This window comes from Callorhinus ursinus, unplaced genomic scaffold (genome assembly GCF_003265705.2).
Source record: "Callorhinus ursinus isolate GAN/ISIS: 27379988/994484 unplaced genomic scaffold, GSC_fseal_2.0 scaffold17, whole genome shotgun sequence".
Lineage (NCBI taxonomy): Eukaryota > Metazoa > Chordata > Mammalia > Carnivora > Otariidae > Callorhinus > Callorhinus ursinus.
Genome location: NW_027397079.1, coordinates 35,263,975 through 35,283,616, shown reverse-complemented (window position 1 = coordinate 35,283,616; position 19,642 = coordinate 35,263,975). Strand labels below are relative to the sequence as shown.

General features: G+C 53.3%; 1 protein-coding gene across 7 annotated transcripts in view; it reads left to right on the top strand.

Moving 5' to 3' along the window:
- The window catches only part of FGFR1 (fibroblast growth factor receptor 1), a 48,365-nt gene that overhangs the window by 26,488 nt on the left and 2,235 nt on the right, over nt 1-19,642 (top strand). Inside the window, exons 3-15 of one of the 7 annotated variants that reach the window (XM_025886124.2) lie at nt 5,561-5,827; nt 7,185-7,268; nt 7,546-7,718; nt 9,718-9,841; nt 10,809-10,999; nt 12,944-13,088; nt 15,000-15,196; nt 16,260-16,405; nt 16,599-16,720; nt 17,179-17,289; nt 18,039-18,229; nt 18,929-19,051; nt 19,287-19,357. In XM_025886124.2, coding sequence (XP_025741909.1) covers nt 5,561-5,827; nt 7,185-7,268; nt 7,546-7,718; nt 9,718-9,841; nt 10,809-10,999; nt 12,944-13,088; nt 15,000-15,196; nt 16,260-16,405; nt 16,599-16,720; nt 17,179-17,289; nt 18,039-18,229; nt 18,929-19,051; nt 19,287-19,357 — 1,945 coding nt within the window. Of the gene's footprint in view, nt 1-5,560; nt 5,828-7,184; nt 7,275-7,545; nt 7,719-9,717; nt 9,842-10,808; nt 11,000-12,943; nt 13,089-14,999; nt 15,204-16,259; nt 16,406-16,598; nt 16,721-17,178; nt 17,290-18,038; nt 18,230-18,928; nt 19,052-19,286; nt 19,358-19,642 lie in introns of all 7 variants that reach the window. The other 6 variants (XM_073902473.1, XM_025886122.2, XM_073902472.1 and 3 more) reach the window with 6 other exon arrangements.

The window sequence follows — 19,642 nt, the reverse complement described above, 5'->3', positions numbered from 1 at the left end:
TCTTAATTGCTTCCTCCCCTTTCCCTACCATTATGTCCAACCTCTGCTGTCTGCCCTGACCACCAATACTTTTTTTTTTTTTTTAAGTTCTGAATGCTCAGAGCCCGTGTTGGATTGCTGGATCTGGGTTCTCCTGCTTTTTTCCAGTTGTCTCGTGTTGCACCACAAAGTGCTTCAGTCGTGTCAAGCTGTTATGTAAAGCATGTAAAGTTGATCACCCTGGTTAGAGCATGGCGTGGGTCTACTGCGCCTTTGTTTAATCCGTTTCTTCTCCTTGCATAGTAACCAGGGCACATAGATTCACCCAATGGTAGCTCTTTTGAAGAAAGCTCCCTGTCTTCTCCTTGGATTTTGGGACCTGGGGTCTCACCTTCTCCGAATGACAAGGTTCGTATGGATTTGGGCCTTCTCACAGGCTCCAGTCCCCCACCCTGCACAGTGCCCACGGCTGGCCCAAGACTTGGGCATTTAGAATCCAGCACTTGGCTCTGATCCGATGTACCCAGGGCAGAATTGCCTGCTAGAGGACAGTGGCAGACTTCTGGCCGGTCGTGCCATAAGCAAAATGCTACCTCCTTTTGGCTTGTGGGGGATTACAAAGCCCTGGTATTTTGGAGGAATATAGGAAGGGAAGAGGGACTCAGTAAGGCTCCATTAACATTCATCAAGTCCAAGTTCCTGGACTTGAGAGCACCCTGGGAAACTCCACCCCTCCCCCCCTCTTTTTCTAGCTGCTTCCCTGAGGATTACTAAAAAGTGTGGTTCCCTGATCTGCTCCTGGTTTTCCCTGGGGGATAGAGAGGCTCTGTTAGAGAAACAAGATGGGATTGGTGATTGGCATATAAATCCCTTTCACTCTTACTAAAGCGGGTCCTGGATCCAGCCTGCACAGCCTTCCACAGTGCACCTGCCACCTGCCCTGTGCCAGGAACCTGCCTCAGCACCAGAGGCCTCCTCAGTCTCAGATTCACGCAGCTAAGCGGAGCCTTTTCTCACTCCTGTTTTCTGGAGAGTTGGCCAAGGTGTTGGCAGCCTTAATCTTCTAGGGATTTTCAAGTCCAGCCCTAACCCTAACCCTAACCCTAATCTTCCCGCTCCCAGTGATGAGAACAGTGACCCTGTGCTGTGGGCATCAGAACACAATGCACCTTTTTCCACAATGCACTTTGAACACATTGCACCTCGAGCCTGTAAGAGCGAATGTTGTAATCTGACTCACGGCCAAACACTTCCAGGCTCAGGCAAGGTCATCACAGAGTCCAGATACAAAATGTCCTCCAGCCTCCGTTTCCCACCTCATCTCTCAGGAAACAAGATGCACAAAGCAAGTGTTCTGGTTTGCTGCTTTCCTCACAGCATCCCCATTCCAATTAACCAGGTTCTCCAAGATTGGAAGAACCCTGGCTTCAAGTGGCCAAGCAGTAAACTGGCTTTCTTTTCTTCATCTTCCATGGCCAGCCCAATAAAGGTGTCCGCTCCTTTCTTGCCACCTGACACCTAACAATAAGTATAACCCTGGCCCATTGGTCTTGACCAGGGAAAGGCCAGCTCAGAGGAACTGGAGCCACAGATACAAGGGCCTTTCCCAGTGGGGACTTAAATGGGGGACGCTGGAAAGACCAAAAGGAGAATGGAGGGTAGGGACTGAATTGTTAGAGGCTGCCGGTGAGCAGGGATGCCCTTGCATCAGCCACCACACATAGGACTCCCCCAGGTCAGGACTGCTATTCAGAGCAGTGATGCAGACAGGCAGGGCCCAGGAAACCAGCGAGTGCTTGGTTACCTTTCCATCACCTCCTAGAAGAAAGTGGCATTATCCCTGCTTTGTAAATAGAGATGTTGACACACATCCAAGAGCGCTGTTAGCCATGAAAAAAATCCTCTATAACCCAAGAGCCGTGGGCTGATTTTTGGTTCCTCTAAAAATTAGCCTTTCCCAGATGCTAAATTCAGTTCAAGACCTATTGGGTGTTGGGCGCCTGGGTGGCTCAGTTGGTTAAGCAACTGCCTTCGGCTCAGGTCATGATCCTGGAGTCCTGGGATCGAGTCCCACATCGGGCTCCCGCCTCAGCGGGGAGCCTGCTTCTCCCTCTGACGTTCTCCCCTCTCATGCTGTTTCTCTCTCTCTCTCTCTCTCTCAAATAAATAAATAAATAAAATCTAAAAAAAAAAAAAAAAATTGGGTGTTTTCCGTTTCTGACATTCTTAGGCACTGTGGAAAAATTGCAACAGGCAGTTCTGCTCTGAGTTGCTTGCTGTTTCTTAGGAGAGGAAGACATGGGCACTTGGGACTGTTTAGGAGACAGTAGAACCAGGTGTCCATCAACCGATAAACAGGTTCATAAAATGTGGTACATGCATACAGTGGAGTATTACTTGGCCATCAAAAGGAATGCAGTAGTGAGATGTGTGGCCACATGCAAGAACCTTGAAAGCATCATGCTAAATGAAAGAAGGCGCTCTCAAAAAATCATCTTATGCATGATTCCATTGATATGAGATATCCAGTGCAGGCGAATCTCTAGAGACAAAGCAACAGTGGATGCCTAGACTGAGGGAAAGGTAGGGGATGGTGTGTGATGGCGTGTGATGGCATGTGGGGTTTCTTTTGGGGGTGATAAATGTTCTACAGTAAGATTGTGGTGATGGTTGCATAACTCTGTGAATTTATACAAAAAAAAAAAAAACGCCGTTGAACTTAAATGCTCTAAATGGGTAAATTTTATGGTATGTGAATATATCTCAATAAAGATGTTTTTAAAAGAAACGATACAAGATGGTATGTAATCAAGCGTGAATTTGTGTGGTTTGCACAGTAACTGTGTTACAGACAGGGTAGCAACACTGGAACCAACAGCAGGCTTCCTGGCTGGCTTTGATGGTGCACTCTGAACAGTGTCAGGCAGGGTGGAGTCGGGGGGAAAGGATGGAGCATCACAACGCTGACAGCCTTGAGCCCAAGTCAGTTTTGTTATGAGGAGAGAATGCAGTTGGTCTACAGAACAGCCAGCCTTAAAGTGGAAGGTAGGAAGAAGGCTACATGGGGAAGTGGGAACAGATTTCAGAGAGCCTTGAATGCCAAGCAAAGATTTTCATTGGTATCCTACACACGGTGCAGGATCCTGATCAGAGGAATAAAGGGATAGAGCACACCAAGGCTTGGAACATCCGAGTGAGTTGGAACTCCAGCGGCAGGGAAAAGAAAGCTGGTCCTTGAGGCTTCTTATACACCCCGTAGGCGAGTTGTGTTTGCACATCCTGGTTGGGATGAGTGGGAAATTAGGGATCCAAGCTAGAATCAGCCAGAGCTGGTCTCAGCAGGGCCAGTGTCCCTTTGCTACTTTCTCTTGGGGAAGTGCCCGTGTTCTCTTGCCACCTCTTTGTCCCCAGGACCTGTCAAAATAGGTTGTGATGCCAGGGGCTAAGAATTTGAGTTTACCAAGTTGACTGTTTGACCAACGGCTTGTACAGATCAGGAGCTGCAAAATATTTAATCAGTGAGGTCATTGGAGGGAGCGGAGATTTGATCAATAGGAGTGTCTGCTGTTTTCCTTAAGGGTCAAGTCTGAACTGCTTTTCTTCTCCCTTCTTTTGGCAAAACCACAAACCATTAAAATTGGAAAGAATAACTTTTTTTAAGACCCAAAAGGCTTATTTTTAATCAGTTATGTGGTCTGCTCACCTTTGTGGTGTTCCTCTTGACCTGATTCACAAAAATATAAATGACTGTTAGCCTAGTGGCTTCCAAACCCTTTTGAAGAAGCACCCCCACTTTTGATGACTCATATTTACCCAGTATTTAAGACAGCTCTTGGGTTGAAGAGGGTCAGGGCCTACTGCCTTGGCCCCTCTGAGGAAAACAGCTGTTAGTCCCTGGTGCCAGCTGACGCCCAAGGCACTCATTTTCTTCATTTGTAAGCCTTGTGGCAGAAACCTGGATAAATGTCAGAGTTGGTTACAATGAGGGTTGGAGAAGGAGAAAAGAAAGTTTAGAAAGGAAGACGCTGAGGAGACAGTGCCTGTGTCCTTTTTGCATTGTTCACATGCGTTTACTGGGCAACTCTCGTGTGCCAGGCACCATACTGGGTGCTGGGGATTTAAAGGTAAATACGACCCGTCCCCACCCTCGGAACGCAGTCAAGAAAGGGAACCTTCCTTCAGTGTGACAGGTGCAGTGGGAGGGCACCTGACCCAGACTGGGAGCTGGAAGAGGCTTTGGCGCAGAGTCCCCAGCCAGGCAGAGAAGTGGAGGGTAGCTGAGAGCCAGCAGACACAGGCCCTGAAGGGTACTGGGGCGTGGAGACCAGAGGCAGTGTGTGTTTCAGAGGTTCCTGCTTTGGGGACCTGCAAGGTGTCCGGGCTGAGCCCCTGATGGTTAACCAGCAGGTGAGAAAGAGAGAAGGCTCCCAGGACCGTGCAGACCTAAGTAAGGGGGTAGATGCGAGCCGAAACAAGGGCACTTTTTGGTGGGGGATGGACAGTCGGCAGGAGACGCCGGGAGGGAGCGCCCGTGAGCATCCTGAATGGAAATAGAAGCTGCATCTCCCCCTGGTTCGTAAAGAGGGGCTGCTCAGAGCAGGGAACTGTCTGGGATGGTGGCCTTTGTCAGTGCCAGTGCCCAGTGGCTGGTCGTGAGAGGGATGGATGGGTGACCAGGTCGCATCAGGTCTGTGAGCCGGGGAGCAACCGGGGTCCAGGGAAAGAGAGGTGAGGGGCAGCGAATGCGTGTGACAGCGTGTTGGGGGCGGGGGAGGCGGGGGGCTTGTAGGGGCAGCCCGGCAGTGGGATGAGGAGAAAGGAGCTTTGTGTTCAAGGGCTGTTGTGGCCAGAGCAAGTGTGGGCTTGGTGGCAGCTGCAGGCCTCCGCTCCTAATAAAGTCAAAAGCTCCACATCCTCTGGCCCGACACCTGTTAGCTAGAGGTTCCCCTGAGCTGACCTCTCCCTGGGCCGGCTCTCTCCCATATGCATCTTATACATCTGACTCACTGAGGGGCCAGACTCCTCCCTGCTGAATCACTTGACCCAGGAGCCCCTGTTGACAAATTACTTTCTCTCTACTTAGGTGGGGGCTGCTAGATTTTTGAGGGAAAGGGTTTGCTCAGCTGTTACTAGGGAAAGAGTTGAGGCTGGCCTAGCCCAAAGGAAATGGGGTGTTCTCCTGGGAAGTGGCCATTCTTGGCAAAGAACCGAGTGTGCAGGGAGGGGCAGTCTGGACACAAAGATGCCCTGGGGGGTGGCTGGCCTCCCCGCGCCTTGGATGGAGGGAAATGAAACGTCAACTGCTTAATGCTGCTGTGGCTGCTTCCTGGCTTTGCCTCTTCCTTCTTTTGCCCGTGGGCGGAGCTGGGTAGAGAAGAAGACGTAGGGTTCCAGGTGGCCAGCTGTCTCCCACTGACCCCTATTCCAGTTCCGCCTCCTGGCTCTGTAGCCCCTGGGATGCCGCGGCTCAGTGCAGCTCGGCTCGCTAGCCTAACTCCCTTTGTCTCTCTCCCTCTTCCCTCTCCCCCTCTTCCTGCCCCGTCCCTTGGCTCCTCCCCCCCTCCCCCATGGGTGGCTGCAGCCCAGCCCTGGGGAGCCCCTGTGGAAGTGGAGTCCTTCCTGGTCCACCCTGGTGACCTGCTGCAGCTTCGCTGTCGGCTGCGGGACGATGTCCAGAGCATCAACTGGCTGCGGGACGGGGTGCAGCTGGTGGAAAGCAACCGTACCCGCATCACAGGGGAGGAGGTGGAGGTGCGGGACTCCGTGCCTGCTGACTCCGGCCTCTACGCTTGCGTGACCAGCAGCCCCTCGGGCAGCGACACCACCTACTTCTCTGTCAACATCTCAGGTTGGTAGCCAAGCCAGCCCTCACCCTCCCCAGATCCAGCCCTCCCACCCTCTCTGCTAGTTTCCGGGGGCGGGGATTGCCCCGCTCCCGCTCTGCTTCGGAAACTGCTGCCCACTAACATTGCTCCCCGCCCGCCGCGTGGCTTCGCTCTCAGAGGGGTGACTGGGGGTGGTGCGGGCCTCAGGTCAGAGATCTGGGTTTCCAGGATCAGCCTCAGAAGTGACTGCTCATGCACTTGGGTCAGTAAGACTGATCTTTTTCCACCAGAGCTTGCCCAGATCTCCAGGTGCTGCCTGGGACTCGGCCAGCTTCCATTCTGTCATTCCCTTGCCATTTGGACTTGGTACTTGGCTCGGGGGTTAGAGCCCCGGAATATGTGGTGAGGTGGGTCCCTACTGTGATGGGAAAGGATCCAGGTGCACCACCATATTCCCAGACTTTGTGGAAAACATCTGTCCTCCAGCTTCTGGAGCTGTATTAGGGGCAGCCAGGGAACCCCAGAGCTCTGTGACTTTGGGACTCTGCCACTTTTTAGAACATGACTGTTATACAACTCTAGGGTAAAACAAAGAAGAGCTGAAATTTTCTTTACACCTTGTATGCAAAGCCCACGGTGAGGACTGGGCATCTCTTCTCCTCCAGGTATCGTTTAGAACTACCCCCACTTGAAGGACTTGCCTCCTTTATTTCCCTCCAGACCCCCAAAAGCACTAGGAGGGACTGGAAAAGGATCTGGCATGATCGCTGCTTGGTGACCACATGTGTGTCAAGCCTTTTAAAAGGGGCGGATACCTGCAGAGAGGTGTTGGCAACTGCGGACTAGTGTGGTGGGCTCCCTCTCTGCTCTGGTTATGAGGGGCAGCCCTCAAGCCTTCGCACATGCATGGTAGAAAAATCCCAACTAGAAATTGTTTAGCCCGTTCTTCCCCAGATGGCTGTAGAAATAGCTTCTGGCTATAGTGTGCCTAGATCTGTCTGGGTTTCTGAAGGATACACACAGATTCCCTGGCTGTTGGTCCTGAGATGAACGCAAGGTGGAATTAAATTCAAGAGGACCCGCTGCCCCTGATGGAACTGGCCAGTCTCAAGGCTTCTGGACAGAAAGGGGCACTGCGTTGGGATGGGGAAGACGGGGGACAGGCATAGAGCCTGCAGTTCTTAAATAAACCGTTTCCGTCCCACAGAGAGACCATCACTAAGGGCGGAATGAGACTGGGGTCCAGTATGGGGACGGGCATCTGCATTCATCTGTAACTGGACTGGCCTTTATGTTCATGGCCGGCTGTTGATATGGATGGAAATCTAGTGAGCCCTTTTCCCTCGAAGGGACCTCAGTGCCCCCTTCTGCTTCCCATAGATGTTCTCCCCTCCTCGGAGGACGACGATGATGATGATGACTCCTCTTCAGAGGAGAAAGAGACAGATAACACCAAACCAAACCGTATGCGTGAGACACTGTTTCCTACCTTACTGCCCTTCGGGCTGGGCGTTGGGTTTGAGTGGGAAGGGGGAGGCTCGGATGATTGTTTGGAGAAGGGGAGGAGAGAGCACATGGGGTCCCGATGCTTAGCCATGGGGTCCCTGGGGTGCCCTGATTAGAGCTGGCACTCTTGACAGGTGTTGGGCAGGTAGGCGGGGCACCTCCGGGTCCTGGCCTGGGTCCCTGCTCCTGAGCCTGACTGGCCCCCTGCCTGTCTCTCTTGGCTTTCCCTGGGCAGCCGTGGCTCCGTACTGGACATCCCCAGAAAAGATGGAAAAGAAATTGCACGCAGTGCCAGCTGCCAAGACTGTGAAGTTCAAATGCCCTTCCAGTGGGACTCCCAACCCCACACTGCGCTGGCTGAAAAATGGCAAAGAATTCAAACCTGACCACAGGATTGGAGGCTACAAGGTACGTGTGTATGTATAAAAGTCGGTATAAGAGGAACGGGAGAAGCTCCTTGGAAAATCCTTATTATATGTCATTAATTGTTTAATGCTTTCTAACTATAAAAGCAGTGCACTTTAGAAAAATTTCAAATACAAGAAACCGCAAATGAAGCTTTAAAATCTTTTCAGTCCTGGAGCGCCTGGGTGGCTCAGTTGGTTAAGCATGTGACTCTGCTCAGGTCATGATCGCGGAGTCATGAGATCGAGCCCTGAGCCCCTCTTTGGGCTCCACACTGGGCATGGAACCTGCTTGAGACTCTCCCTCTCCCTCTGCCCCCCCCCCCCCCCCTCGCACGCTGCTCTCACTCTCTCAAAAAAAAAAACTTTTTAGTCTTTTTTCTATGTATATGGTTTTTATATAATCACATTGTATATATACTTTCTTGTCACTTGTTAACATTATGAGTCTTTTGCCACGTGTTTGAGAGATAATTTTTCATGGCTGCATAATATTTCATTATCAAAATGTCTCATGATGTAATGACCTATTTTGTGATATTTGTCATTTTCTGGTTTTTCACTATTCTACATTATATTGTGGTATCTTTGTCAGTGTTTTTAAATGTTCTTCCCCAGGAAAGGTTGCTAGGAGTAAAGTTACTAGACCAAAGTATAAGCATGTCTTTAAGCCCTTAATGCATATTTCCCATTACCTTTTTCTCCCCCAGTAACTAGGTAATTTTACTCATTCGTTTATTTTTTGTAACATGAACATTTCTTGAACACATGTCTTTCCAGGAAGTGTACTGGGCAGTAGAGTTCCAGGTACATCAGAAAGATGTGCTACATTATTTATTGTGATATTTGCTTTATTGGGAGATGATGTAATGAGCTGGGGTATGATTTTATTTTTTAATTTTATTGTGGTAAGAATTACTTTCCCAAAAGAAAAAATTAATTCATCTTCCCATAGCAGAGTATGAGAATGACAGGCTTACCATCCCTGAGCCAACAACCTTGATGACAGAAGTACCTCACTCTTCTCTTGTGCATTGTTCTGCTTGTTAGCAGACTTAAAATTTTCGTATGTTAATAAGCGATTTCCATTTCCTGCTGTGTGAATTGTCTGTTTGCGTCCTTGCTCATCTGCGACTCTAGCAAGAACTTCTTCCTTCTTAATCCCTTCTTAAGACTCTGATCATCCTTCTGTCCCATCTCACCTCCCTGCTCTTCTCCCGTTAATCTTGTATGGGGAAAGCAGAGATCGGGGTGCGTGGCCGGCTCAGTTGGTGAACATGTGACTGTTGATGACAGGGTTGTAAGTTCAAGCCCCACGTTGGGTGTAGAGATTGCTTAAAGAAAAAAAAATAAAATCTTTAAACAGAAAAGAAAAGCAGAGATGAGGAAAAACAGGGAAACATATTAAATTAATTTATCCAGCACTTGCCATATGCAAGGCGCTGCCACAAGTGGTACAAGGCACCACAGAGAATTTCCAGTCTGACAGGCGGGCAGGCATCCTCGAACACTATCACGAAAAGCAGCCTGTGATCAGTGCTTCAGCAGGGGCACAGAGGGACAGTGAGAACCATTCTGACCCAAGGTTGGGCCGGAGGAGATGGTTTTTGGAAGAAGAGGCCGGGGGCAGACTGGGCTGAACTCTTCACGAGGAGCCCTTCCAGCCCAGGATGCAAACAGAGGCGCAGAGTGGGAAGCTCCCGGTGCGTTTGGGAGAATGCAGGAGGCACATAGGTCAGATTGCAGACGGCACTGGCTGTTGCAGGTTGATGTCCAGAGTTCCTCATGCCCGTCTGCCTGATGTGTTCTTTCAGTACACGTGGACCAGAGGTGGGGGGTGGGAGGCGGTCTCCACCCTGTCCTGGCTCATGTGCTGCTGGGGCCGTGCGCTCTGGGCTGGGACTAGAGGGTAAGTGCCACCGAGTACCCCTGCCTCCACACGGCTTCTTGCCTCCATTCTCCTCCAGACCCACAATGGAGCGCTCTGGCATGTTTCCCCTCAGGTCCGTTACGCCACCTGGAGCATCATAATGGATTCCGTGGTGCCTTCGGATAAGGGCAACTACACCTGCATTGTGGAGAACGAATATGGCAGCATTAACCACACCTACCAGCTCGATGTCGTGGGTAAGAAGGTGCCGGTGACAGGGGTTGAAGGAGCTTCGAGGAAAGAGAGCAGGGCTTTGAGAAAACGGCCATAGGGTCCAGGCCGGCACGGGCATTTATCAGCTCTGTCGCCTGAAGCCGGTTTCCTGCCTGGTTTGTGCATTTAGTTGAGAGGATTGGACGCTGCTGTGACTCCTGAAAGGTGGAAGGTGCTGTGGCTAGTCTCCTGCAAGGGGTGACGGGAGAAGGGGTTACATAGAGCATCTGGTGGCTGCTGCTGGGTGCCTGACACCCGGCAGTTCTCGCGGACCCCACGAGGTTGGCACTGGGCTTCCCACTTTACTGAAGAGCAGACTGAAGCTCATTAGTGCAAGACTCCAGACCCATGCCGACTGCGGGGCCTCGCAGGAAACACTAGAAAGCACAGCACGCCTCTCAGTGCTGCTACGGCAGCCTCTTCTTCTCGGAGGCTCTGATTTCATTCTCTAGAGGTCTTAAGGTAAAGAGTTGCACAGCCAGCATTCTTCTTGGCTTTAAGGATATGGTATAAAAAGAAGCTTCTGGGCCAGCCAGATAGGACCAGAGATTGGCATTGCTAGTGAGCTCCTAGTGCTGCTGGTGCTGGTGCTCATGGACCATGCTTTGAGTAGCGAGTCTAAACGACTCTGTGTGATTTTCGGTAGGGAGGTCTGGGAATGTGACTGAAGTTCTAGGGGTCTCCATTTAAGGCAAGAGACTTCTGGTGCCTGTGAAAATGGATGCATTGCCTCGCGGAGGAAGTTCCTCATCGTTTAGGACCTTCTTCCTTCTCCCAGCTCAAGTCGAGGGGCTAAGGCTCAGCAGAGTCTGGAAATGCTTCTGCCCAGTGGAAAAGCCAAGGGGGAGCACACTTCTCCTTGGTGGTCTTTGAGATGCTCTCTGTCAGCATCCCAGCCAGGAGCGGGCCATGGCGGGGCCTGACGAGCCTCTTCTCTCTCTTCCTCCACAGAGCGGTCCCCTCACCGGCCCATCCTGCAAGCAGGGTTGCCTGCCAACAAGACCGTGGCCCTGGGCAGCAATGTGGAGTTCATGTGTAAGGTGTACAGTGACCCACAGCCCCATATCCAGTGGCTAAAGCACATCGAGGTGAATGGGAGTAAGATTGGTCCAGACAACCTGCCGTATGTCCAGATCTTGAAGGTAATCTTGGCCCCAGTCTCCGTGGGCTGGGTGCTGGGAAGGAGACCCGTATCTCCCTGGGCCCAAGTTGCTGTGGTTAGGCTTAGTGCTGGCGACCCGGATGCATCCCTTACCTTCGGGCACATGCTCCGTTTTAAATAGGGACCTAGCCACATTCCCCAGAGCTAGTGACAGGTCGCAGAATGACAGTGCAGTGGGAACTGAGGGCCGGGGGTGGGGAGGGTGGGGTGGCCACTGCTGGTTTCTAAAGAGCCTTGAGAGTGACTTTGCTCAGGCTTTTGGCTCAGCTACTCAGGGAAGGCATTTGGACTCATGATTTTCCGTTGCCTGGGACCAAAGCCTTTCCAGCAAGTGTTTGCCAGATTCTGCCCTATTTCCCAAGTCCCGTCCTTTCTGGCAAGTGAGTGAATGATAAGGGCACGACTCTTAGGCAGAGTTGGAAAAGCAGATGCCACAGGTAAATTCCATACAGCATCAGGAGTAATGGCCTTCTCTTCCTTTTTCCTCTCACTCCCAGACTTTCATTGTCCCTGAATGCTCCACTAACCCAGGGAAGGTAATTGCCTAATTCCCCCAGTGGATCTCGCAGCAAGAAGTAACCAGAGGCTGGGAACGTGATTTACCTCCTGGTCCCAGAGTTAGACCTCCTCCTCCCCTGGCTTGGCCGTCCCAGAGTTTTACTGGCCATCCCTTCTCTTCACTACTGGTGCTGAAACCGCTGCGTTGGAAAATGAGGCCATGGCCTTGGCCCTTGGCCACCGGCTCCCTTCACAATGCCTGCCCTAGACCCGGAGGAGTGGGCCTGACACAGACAGAATGTGTGACTGGGGGCAGCAATTTTCTTTTTAAGTTAATTTTTCGGTCAGATGCTTTGGGCCTTCGGAGTCAACTTGTTTTGTCCTTCTAAAAAGGGAAAGATGATAAGTCTCACTAATGTCTCCCTTGCCTTAGCTCCCTGGGCCTGCCCTAACATTACGTGGGAGCAAAGTATGGCCACGTCTCAGTGTGTGCCCCACTGACTGGCTTGTCGTTGGTTTGTTCTAGCATTCGGGGATTAATAGCTCGGATGCGGAGGTGCTGACCCTGTTCAATGTGACAGAGGCCCAGAGCGGGGAGTATGTGTGTAAGGTTTCCAATTATATTGGTGAAGCTAACCAGTCTGCGTGGCTCACTGTCACCAGACCTATGGCAAAAGGTAATGGGGAGCTGGATGGGGCCCTTTGCTGGGAGTTTGATTCAGGCCCCATGCTGCTGGGGCAGATGGGGAAGCCAGCACCCAACTCTCCCTGTTATCCTGCTGTGTTTCTAGAGCCCAGAGCCATGGAAAAATACCCGGCCTGGGAGGCTGCTTTGGTTCGGTACTACGTCGGTGTCAAACTCTGTGCCTCGTGTGTGCCCCTTGGCTGTGTGTGCGCTTGTGGCCATCAGCCGGCCGCATGCTGAACGACAGTGCAGACTGAGGTTTGAGTGGTGGAGACAAGAAGGGGCCGGGTGTCCCCTTGCAGACTGGTAGGCCATGTGCACACGTGTGCGTGTGCGCGTGTGTGTGTGCACGCATGACGCAGCACCCATCCGTCCCTCCTGTGTGTGCCCTCTGACTTTACCTGAAACCAAACAGCCCCCCGCCGCCGGGCCGCATTTCTCCATGCTGCCCACCGCCCGCCCGCATGCTTGGACAGGCCAGGGGCTGCCAGCGTCTGGTGAAGGGTCATAACCAGCCAGCGGCGTCGTAGGTCTGCGGAGCCCCTCCCTCAGGGTCTCACTGTCTTCCTCTAACAGGTCTCGCTGCCTGGTGGTTTTTGTGTGTTCTTGTTGCAAAGGAGACGCTGGGGAGCATTTCTTCCTCCGGTTTTTCCCCCCTTCTCTTCCTCCATCCCTTTCTCTGTGTCTCTTAGAGGTCTCATGTCCTGTGCTTGTCCATTTTGCTTCCGTTGTCTCTTCTAGACTGCCGGAGTTAATACCACCGACAAAGAGATGGAAGTCCTCCACTTAAGGAATGTCTCCTTTGAGGACGCGGGGGAGTATACGTGCTTGGCGGGTAACTCTATCGGACTCTCCCATCACTCTGCATGGTTGACCGTTTTGGAAGGTATACACTGTACTTCTCCTCTCGATGTCCTGCCCTCACCACGGGCACGGGGGGAGCATGCATTGTGGGGCTGGGGGAGACACAGAGCCAGGAGAGGTAGAGGAATGGGCTTCAGGGGCCAGCAGGTGGCCCTGGCGATTTGTATAAGCTTGAGGGTCGAATCATCTCAGCTCCCATGGGAGCGGTCCTCATTTTGCAGGAACACGGAGGCCTCCCACCTATATACCTGCATCTGGCTCTCCCCCTTGGCCAATGCAATGCATGCATGGAATCTGGAGTTAACCTGCAGCCAGGCTCTCCTGCAGGGCAGGCGCCTTCCCTCCTCGGGTCCAGCAGCCTTCCCCGACTTGTCTGATCCTTTTTTGCTGGCTCCAGAGGTCTCAAGAGAGGTCCAGTCCTCCTCTAACCAGATGTAGGCCTTCTGTAAAGAGGTGCTTGTTGCTTGTAAGGAACAGTGCCCACCCGCCCTGCCATCCTCTGATCTCGGAGGAGAGCTTCCACCCAGATGTGGGAACTGGAGCAGAGCATTAAGTCAGGCCTGACTCGGGAGGCCACTCTGTGCTGCCCTTGTATCCTCTTTGGCTCCTAAGAGGGGGGGGTCTGTGTGTTGGGCTGGGAAGGAAGGAGCCTGCAGCCTGCTCAGGTGGTGGGCTGGTCTTTGCTGCCTCTTGAGTGTCCTGCATGTGGGTCGGGGCACAGTGCTATTCCTGTCGCTGCTGACACTCCCCTCCTCTCCCTTCCTCTCTCTTCCCCTGCCCTGCCTGGCCAGCAGGGTCTGACAGCAACCCTGCTTGAGGCAGAGAAGTGTTCTGTTTTTACCCCATCGCTGTCTTTGTCCCGTGTGTGCTCCCACTTGGTTGTCTTCGTTTGTCCATCCTGGGGAGAGAGAAAAACAGAAACACTTCCTCCTGTTCTTAGCTCTGCTGCCTCCTTGTCAGGCTCCGGGGGTTCCTTTGGGCTCCGTCCGGGGTCACACATAGTGCCTCTCCGGGGAGGTCCCCGGCACGCCTGCCTCTGTGGCTGGCTGGTATTTGGAAGAATGCCATCCAAGGTGGAGGGCTGTTCACCCCAGTGGGCAAGCCTCGCTGCCTCGCGTGTGCAAGGGAAGGGTGGGTTCAGCTGGGTGGGCTGCGGCGGGAGCGGGCTGGATTCTAAACGGAAGGTGGGAGAAGAGAATAAAACAGTGCCCCCTCCCCAGTTTCTTCGTTCGGTTTTAGGAGTTAGGGCCCGAGTAGGATTCCTAAGTGCGCAGAGTGGACGTTCTCCTCTCAAGCGGTCCAGATGTGGTGGGAAATGCAGCTAGTTTTGCCGGGGGTGTAGCTAGGTACAAATATTTACGTGTCTGACCTGACACAGGTGGTATAGGCAGGAGGCGAGGATCCGGGACACAGACTGGTTCCCCCCCATCCTCTCTCCTTGAACTCATGATGTGTCACTGTATGCCGGGCGCTGTGGCATGTGGAAATGGAGAAGGTGTTCATGGGCTGTCAGGGCCAACAGACTCCTAAGTGGTTCATCTGTCCCACGTGATAGGTGGATACATGCAGGACTGAGGCTCTGCGGAGAAGGGCCGGGTTTCCATGAGTAGATGGAGAAAACCCTTGTGGGTACCTGGTACCCGTCGATCCCAGCAGTCCTGCTGAGCAAGGCAGGATCCTGAATGAATGAGGATGGGCCTCACGTGGCAAGATAGCTCTAGTCCCTCGTCCTTGGGGGATTCAAGTCAGGATCGGGAAGATTCAGAGATCATATGCTATCTGATCTGCTCAGTGCCAGACCTCAGTCCCAGCTGGGACCAGGCTTGGTTCTTCTCTGCCTTGAAAATTCTCAGAGGAAAGGAGATGGGGGTTGTTTTTCTTATGAAGCTGGGACCCTAGTGGTCCTGCTAACACCCTGTTCACACTGACTCAGCCCTGGAAGAGAGGCCAGCAGTGATGACCTCGCCCCTGTACCTGGAGATCATCATCTATTGCACCGGGGCCTTTCTCATCTCCTGCATGGTGGGGTCTGTCATCATCTACAAGATGAAGAGTGGTACCAAGAAGAGCGACTTCCACAGCCAGATGGCCGTGCACAAGCTAGCCAAGAGCATCCCTCTGCGCAGACAGGTAACAGAAAGTAGATAGGGGATTTGCACGCCCCACATCAGCGCCTCTCCCTGTGCCCCCGGGGCCGCCTCCAGGACCTTCAAATGCCCTGCCCTCTCCTCGGTCCCCCAACCTACCACTTCCAGCTTTGCTTTCTAGCTTTTGGGCCAGGGGTAGTAGAATGTCCTCAGTGCTCCACAGTTGGGTTCCAAGCTGTTCTAGCCCATGAATTCAGAATGCCCACCATACCCCAACTGCAAGCCCCCTGTTCACCCAGCATGTGGATCGGGAGAAAGCCCTAGCCAGGCTGAATGTGCAACTCATATTGTACTTTTGAACGGTCCCCGAGGGTCAGTTAGAGGTACAAAGATACAGAGCAGAGGACCTGAGTCAGGTGCCAGGATGCCACCCTCCTCTCATCCAAGGAAATGGAACAGAGGGTGAAGGCGTGTGAAAGGAGAGAATGTTCATTTGCAGCTGGGCTAATTCTGGAAGGTGCTTTGGGAGTTAGGAATCCATAATCTGGGGCTCCTGGGTGACTCAGTTGGTTAAGTGTCTGCCTTCCGCACAGGTCCTGATCCCAGGGTTCTGGGATCGAGCCCCGGGTTGGGCTCCCTACTCAGCAGGGTCTGCTTCTCCCTCTCCCTCTGCCCCTCCCCGCTGCTCGTGCTCGCTCTCACTCTCTCTGTCTCTGAAATAAATAAATAAAATCTTTAAAAAAAAAAAAAAGAATGCATAATCTGAGGCAGAGTTTTCACAAAGAATGGGGACAACAATAGAGTTGTGATTGCAATGATAGGTTACAAAATGTCAGTCTGGAAGAGAGAGATTTGGTCTGCTCCTGTTAAATGAGTGAAAAGGGTAGCTGGCGGCAAAAATAAGTCTGTTTTCGAACTTAGATCTTCAGACCTCTTGTGGTTTTTCTGCCACTCTGTGCTGGAGAAAGAACGTCAGATAAGAGATACACACGTCTGCCACTGGTGGAAAGCCCTGAGGAGTTGAAGGAATACTCTGTGGCTCACAGCCCCCAGCCCCCTCCCCCACCCCATCCTCGCTAGAAGGGTGACCCCACGCTTCCCTGTAGGTGTCGGCGGATTCCAGTGCATCCATGAACTCTGGCGTTCTGCTCGTTCGGCCCTCACGTCTCTCCTCTAGTGGAACCCCCATGCTGGCTGGGGTCTCTGAATATGAGCTTCCTGAAGACCCTCGCTGGGAGCTGCCTCGAGACAGGTAATTACTTTAACTCTCAACTTCTGAGGAAGTCCCCCGCTGAAAGTGAAGGGGTTCCAGATGCATCCAGAAAGAACAGTTTGACACTTTCTGCTCTCAGCTGGGTGGAATTTGGAGAGGTGGAGACGGGATGGCCCTTCAAGGCTGAAATTTTACCAGCCCCATCTCACACCACCCTCTCTTTTCCCAAAAGGCTGGTTTTAGGCAAACCCCTGGGAGAGGGCTGCTTTGGGCAGGTGGTGTTGGCGGAGGCCATTGGGCTGGACAAGGACAAACCCAACCGTGTGACCAAAGTGGCTGTGAAGATGTTGAAGGGTAAGTGCTGCTTCTGTCCTTGCCAAAACAAGCCTGCTGTTGTCCAAGCAAACTGTGGGCCTTGGGGCAGTCTCTCCAGTGCCCTGTCATGGCCCACACCTGCCGCACAGCCTGTGTAGCATCTCCTGGGCGTGGAGGAGCATCGTTCTGAACCCTGAGATGGCCATGCTCTCCCTTAGTCCCTGGCATCAGTCCGGGCCGTGGGCAGGTGTATTCTAGATCCCGTTGCTAGCTGGGTTTTCCCATCTTGTCCTCCACCCCACACACTAGCACACGTTGCCAACAGCTCTCATAAAGGGGAAGAAAAACCGATTCGGGTGTGAGATGGGGAGGAGAGAGAAGCACGTCCCCGAAAACAGGGCCTCCTCGAGCATCCACCCCGTCTCCCCTCCCTTCGCTTTCCTCCTCTCATCCTTCCAAGTAAATGAGTCCCGTGCCCTCCCGGTTTGTGTGTAAAGCGGACGCGACAGAGAAAGACCTGTCAGACCTGATCTCAGAAATGGAGATGATGAAGATGATCGGGAAGCACAAGAACATCATCAACCTGCTGGGGGCCTGCACGCAGGACGGTAGGCGCTAAGCTAGTCCAGCTCTCCTGCGCCGGCCAGGCCAGCATAGGGCCTCAGCCGAGAACCTGGGCCTCCCACTTGGATAACAGTGTCTGTCGGGGAGAAGATAGTAACAGTGACCAGGCATCTCAGCGACGCTCAGGGAATGGGGTTAAGAGGAGAGGCCACTTCAGCAGTAGCTGGAGTTACTTCTCGGGGTCTGGCGTTCATCTTAGAAGACAGGTATCTAGGGGCGCCTGGGTGGCTCAGTTGGTTAGACCGCTGCCTTCGGCTCAGGTCATGATCCCAGGGTCCTGGGATCGAGCCCCACATCGGGCTCCCTGCTCATGCAGGAAGCCTGCTTCTCCCTCTGCCTGCTGCTCCCCCTGCTTGTGCTCTCTCCCTCTCTCTCTCTCTCTCGCTCTCTCTGTGTGTCAAATAAATAAATAAAAAATCTTTAAAAAAAAAAAAAAGAAGACAGGTATCTAGATGCATACACATAGGGTGGGTGGAACCAGGTGAGTCACTGTGGCCTAAATTAGGGCTCCCCACCCCCACCCCCAGGTTTGCTCGGGAACTTCCTGGAGTATGCTGGGAAGAAACCTTTCCCTAGCTTTCTTGGGGTAGTGGAGTGAATTTCCCAGGCTCCCTAAAGGTGCACTTAGGCCTGGGGAACAAACACGTGGTGTGTGGTTGGGGGTGGGGCTTCCTGGGGGTGAAGCTAAGCCCCTGCCTGCCCACCGATGGCTCGTCTGTCCCCATACTCCCAGGCCCTTTGTACGTCATCGTGGAGTACGCCTCCAAAGGCAACCTACGGGAGTACCTACAGGCCCGGAGGCCTCCTGGGCTGGAGTACTGTTACAACCCCAGTCACAACCCAGAGGAGCAGCTCTCCTCCAAGGACCTGGTATCCTGCGCCTATCAGGTGGCCCGGGGCATGGAGTATCTCGCCTCCAAGAAGGTATGGCTCCTGAGGGTTCCCCTGGGTGAAGTCGGGGTGGGAACAGAGCCTCCCTTGTCCTCCGGTTTATGACTTTGCATCGTCTGGGAGCATGGGAGACATCTGGAGCACCGCCTGCCTGTGCTGTCTCAGGCTCTCAGGGGCGTCAGAGTGCAGAAAGTCCGCTCAGACTGGGGATGGTTCAGGTCTGTGCATTGCCACTCTCCAGGTAGCCCCAGGCAGCTACTTCTGGATCTCCAAATACGAAGAAAGAATGATAAGCCCTATGTTGTGGCTTGGTTATGGGGCACAATGAAGTCCTCTGTGTTGGTGTGAAGTTCAGTGTTGGTGCTCGGATAAACGGAGGCTGCGTTTGAGCCCCAGCCCAGTGCGGATGTGCTGCAGCTGGGGGCCAGCGCCTGAGAGCACCCACCTCCCCCGACTGGACAGATGCATCCAGGTTCAGACTACCTGGGTGCAGATCCAGAGCTATGAGTTAGGAGGAGTGCAAGGGAGCCACACACAGAGGGTTTGCTACGGTGATTCAAGGGCCTGGAGCTGGAGGTGCTCGAATGGCTGGCTTTGAAGTGTCAGAGAGGGACCTGGAAAGGTCGAGGGGTAGTGGTGTGGCAGGAGGAGGCACGAGTGCTGGAGCAGCGGCCCTGGGGCAGGCTGACGGCGGGCGGCCCCTCACCTGCGTCCTATCTCCTCTGCCTGCAGTGCATACACCGAGACCTGGCCGCCAGGAACGTGCTGGTGACCGAGGACAACGTGATGAAGATCGCAGACTTCGGCCTCGCGAGGGACATTCACCACATCGACTACTATAAAAAGACAACCAACGTAAGTCCTGAGGACAGAACCGGCCTCAGGTCCTCCGCTCAGGACTCCGCTGGGCTTTCTCCTACTTCCGTCTCCGGGCGGGGACCCAGCACCGGTGGCCTTGCTTGAGAGACGGCGTGGTGGGACGAGCCGAGCATGCGTCGTCCTCCCCATGTCCAGTCGTATGGGTGCCCCCCGCTTGTCCCCCCATCGCCCGGGCCTGGGCTACCCCCAATCTCCCTCATGCCGCTTACAGGGCCGGCTGCCTGTGAAGTGGATGGCCCCCGAGGCCTTGTTTGACCGGATCTACACCCACCAGAGTGACGTGTGAGTTTGAAAGAGGCAATTGCCAGGGATATGTGGGATAGAAGATTCCAGCACAGTAGAGTCCGGCGTGCCCCTTGAGATGGACAGGGGTCTCCTTCCCTCTCAGAGAGAACCAAACAAAACATTGGATGTGTCCCCCTCCTTTGTTCACTCGGTAGAGGTTGAAAGGCCAGTGTGAGCTCCAGCACTAGCCCCCGTTTTTCCCGTAAGCGTCTGTGCTGGGGGAGGGTGGGGTCAGGCTGATACCCTGGGGGGGGTCAGGATGACGCGCTGGGGGGGTCAGGA